Source organism: Gavialis gangeticus, unplaced genomic scaffold (genome assembly GCF_001723915.1).
Source record: "Gavialis gangeticus isolate Ggan-Ray unplaced genomic scaffold, GavGan_comp1, whole genome shotgun sequence".
In the NCBI taxonomy this organism is placed as follows: Eukaryota; Metazoa; Chordata; order Crocodylia; family Gavialidae; genus Gavialis; species Gavialis gangeticus.
In genome coordinates, this window is record NW_017729007.1 from 7,891,364 (window position 1) to 7,895,341 (window position 3,978).

The following is a 3,978-nucleotide window of genomic DNA, read 5'->3' on the forward strand; positions in this document are numbered from 1 at the left end:
TCATTGATCTACACTCCTCTCTTTTTCCCCTCACCTACCTGTCTCACACCTATTAACTCCCATCCCCTCTGGTCTTCCCTGCCTCACATTTTCATTTTCACAGACCTGTATTTTGCATATTGGCTTAAGTTTCTATTCTACCCAGCAGAGTATACAAACACCAGCAGACTCTTCCTATGCCTGAAGAAGGGAGCGTGTGTCCAAAAGCTTGTAAAAAACAATTTCCCCAATTATTCAGCTGGTCTAATAAAAGATATGATATTTACCCAAAGAACCTTTTCTGTCTACTGAAGATACAGGTGTAGGAGATAAAGGAGCAAGTGAAAAAGGAAACCAGAGAAGTTGAGGCAGCTAGTGAAAGCACTTCATGTGGTATGTTCTTACATTTTAAGATTTGGATGCACACAAGTTCTATTAAAACATCATCGCTGTGGGTAGTATTAGACACACCCAGGAATGTTCTGCAAAATAAATCTTCCTAAAACACATAAAAAATATACCCGTTTCCCTTAATTATCTAAACAACTGTTCCATGTTGCTTCTGCAGTGAATCTACATCAGCTAGCAAAATGTAGGTTATAGAAAAAAATTAAGAATAATGAAAACAATTCTAACACCCAGATTTAATAAGCATCAGTGAGAACCATTTTGTTATATCACATGCACATGAAACATCTCTTTATGACTGTATTAATATAATAAATTAAATATACTTGTAAAATTGGATTAATATTTGCAACAAAAACCCCTCATTTATCCTCATTTTCTGATAGATTTTACATCTCAAATCGGATATTTACACAAGTTATGCCATAAATAGATTTATACTAATCTATTTTATTCCAAAGCAAGATGGCACTGTTGCTAAAGATCAAATGTTTAATTATGTTGTTCTTTTCCCCATGTAAGCATAATCATTACTGACCCACTAAAACAAATGTGTATTGCAGAATGCAACAGAGTTCACCAAATAAACCACGCCCTCTTCTGACTACAATCAACACTTTAGGGGTCTACAAACTTAACTCCACTTTACGTCACTTTTAAGAAATACATTTTCATTTCTTGAACATATAATATTTTCAGTGATGCATAATTTTCAGAGGTATATGTTACGGTCTCTGGAAAAAAAAACTGTTTAATTGGAAGGATCCTTCTTCATGATAGTTGCAAGGTAATGAGGCTGTTTCACACACACTGAAGGAGGTTTGAACTGAAATAGCAGGGACAGGAAAGATTGTAAAGCTAAAACCCACGTTTGAAACTATCTAATTACTAGCAGAAATGAACTGCTGCCTTGTATGAAGTGAAACCTCAAGTAAACTAAAAAGTTAGAAATGCTTAGTTTTAGGTTACCTTCAGTGATTTTGCCAATTGGACATGGTTATCATAAACTAGAATGTCTACTGTCAGATTTCTCAGCTTATGAATAAGAACTTTATCTCCTTCAAGATCCCTCGATTCCACAGGCACTTTCCAGGACTGGTAGGAACATTTTGTGCCATCCCACACCTGCAGTGAAAAAGAAACAGTATCAGTATCAATTTATATCCATATCACTATCAATATCAATTATACTAATTATCCCATTCATACATTCAATATGCAAAAGATATAATATTTAAAAACTGATTGTTTTTAGATGAAATTATTACAAACATACCTACCTTAGCAAAGTAACAACCTTTATTTTTTAAGGAATAAAAACTCCCACTTGATTCATTAACATTAGTTTTTTCTCATTTAAAGACTGTGGAATAAGACCTCTAGAATATTTTTAAGTGCCAAGTACTAGAAATAGATAAATATTACTAAACAGTTTATCACCAGTAAAGGTAATATTAGAGTGTTTATCCTTTAGGTATGCACTGCAAGGAGGTAAATTTGCATGGTTTGTGAAACATTCTGTATTCAAGTTTTGAATTGTTAAAAAGTCTTCCAATTTTTCATAAATGTTAATCCTCTGGACTATGCATATTAAGTATGAACTACATATCCAGTTTAGGGAATACCCTAGTGAGATGCCCTCATCTAAAAATTATAGATTAAATTTTCCAAAGGCAGATTCTTAAATATGTGTTTAGACATTAATAGAACCTGGACATGTAGAAGTTTGAAAAAAACTGCTAAATTGACAGACAGGTATTTCTGTAAGGCAGAAGCCACATGCAAACAAGAAGAGAATATAGGCCACATGCAAATGCAGAACAGAAGAAAGGCTGCTAAGTTTGAGTGTAACACTATGTTGACCTTATGTTACACTAGTATCTACTTCTCTCTTCTAGTTGATTAAAGAGGTACCAGCAACAGCTTTGGAGTTATGAATTAAAACTTAAGCTAGGGAAGGGATAAGACTTAGTGCAGGGTTCCTCTGGATTTTTGCATCTGGGGCTGCAGATGTCCAGGAAAATGGTCTATGCCATAACCATATTTGACTAGAGAGATGTTTTTGATGGCTTTGATATTCAGAGGACTGACCAATGAAAACTGGGACTGGAACAGGAAAGAAAGAACCCTTTTTATGAAGGAAGAGGCCTAATAGCTTAGTACATATCTTACTTTTGCTAAATCTCTTTTCAAATAAATTAAGTTTCTCATAGAACAGACCCAGCAAAGAGAAATTACAAAGACTGCTCAGAGGGAATGCCTGGAGATAATATGGCCCTCTGTTAATGTGAACTTGAGTTTCTAGAACAGTCATCTGGATTGAGAAGAGGGAGGAAAAAAAACAAACAAACTAATCTCTGATATAAAAAATTATACCTAAGCTTCAAAAGCCCATCTTTTGAATTTATGGTAACATCTGGATTCAGCTGAAGGGGACTTACTGCTGTTTAGACTAACTTCTTTCAAAGATTCCTCTATTGACATATGCAGGCTAAAGTGGAAAAGCCTATGCATCTAGGCAATTTAGAAAGAAAAACTTTTTTACAGGCACTGAAGGTTTCTTGTATAATGATTCCTTGTGGACACTTTGCTGTCATATGATATATGCCATTCAAACACTATATTTTCTTGTACACAACATACAACCAAACAACATGTGCATATTATTTTTGAAAAACAGAATGAACATAGGAAGATCGTTCCTTCAAAATACTGGTAAGGAAAAGTAAATAACTGAATAGTGGCTTCTACAGCTGAAGCTTCTGCCAATGGGGAAGGGTGGAGGGTGGGGAGGAGGAAGAAGAGATAGTTTCCATACGCAGCAAGGAGGGAGCACTATGTACAGTACTGCAGCATTACTTTAGCTGTTTCTCCCAGCAGAGGCAGAAACTGCTGTTATTGTATTCCTTTGTTTATAATGCATGCACCAATTTCCAGCTGCTGAATTTTGGAAAAAAACGGTATGTGTAGGATGCAAGATAATACAGTATAAATTTGTGCTGGTGTCCAACCAATACAGGGAAGATTGCCAACAAAGTAGATGATGCATCTGGAACCTCAGAAGCACTCAGACTTACACTGTTAAAAACAGATGCTTAAACAACGGTTAGCTTCTTAAAACTGCACTTTGACTTCTAAACTAAACTATAACAACATGGCAGGGTCTTGCACAAACAATTTATCAAAGCAGACAACAATGGGTGTAATGGCTCAGGCAAAAAAAAAGTAGCTGGGGGTGGGGAAAGCATGGGGGAAAAAAGGGTCTGTAAACTATCTGTCTGCCTTCCCAGTAACCTAGAGTTCTTTACCCAGCTGGACAAGCATGGAGATCAGGCTGATCTAGTCAATACAGTGTATTTGGACTTTTAAAAACCCTTCAGCAACATCATCATATATCAAGGACTCCTAATGAACTTAGGTGGTCATGGGCAGGGGGATAGAATGCATTTGTGGCTCAGAAATTATCTTAAGAATAGAAAATAAAATAATGGGTAAAAATGTTCAGTTCTCAGAATAAGAAGTAGTAGATAGTGGAGCCTCCCAAATAACAGTGTTGGGATCAGTGCTGTTTAATGCGTTCACGAATTCTGG

The 3,978-nt window shown here is 35.8% G+C and overlaps 1 protein-coding gene across 1 annotated transcript in view; it reads right to left on the reverse strand.

Annotated features, from left to right (window-relative positions):
• POT1 (protection of telomeres 1) overlaps nucleotides 1–3,978 on the reverse strand; it is a 277,216-nt gene that overhangs the window by 88,599 nt on the left and 184,639 nt on the right. Inside the window, exon 10 of the mRNA XM_019509285.1 lies at nucleotides 1,357–1,512. Within this exon, the coding sequence (XP_019364830.1) occupies nucleotides 1,357–1,512 (156 nt within the window). The remainder of the gene's footprint in view (nucleotides 1–1,356; nucleotides 1,513–3,978) is intronic.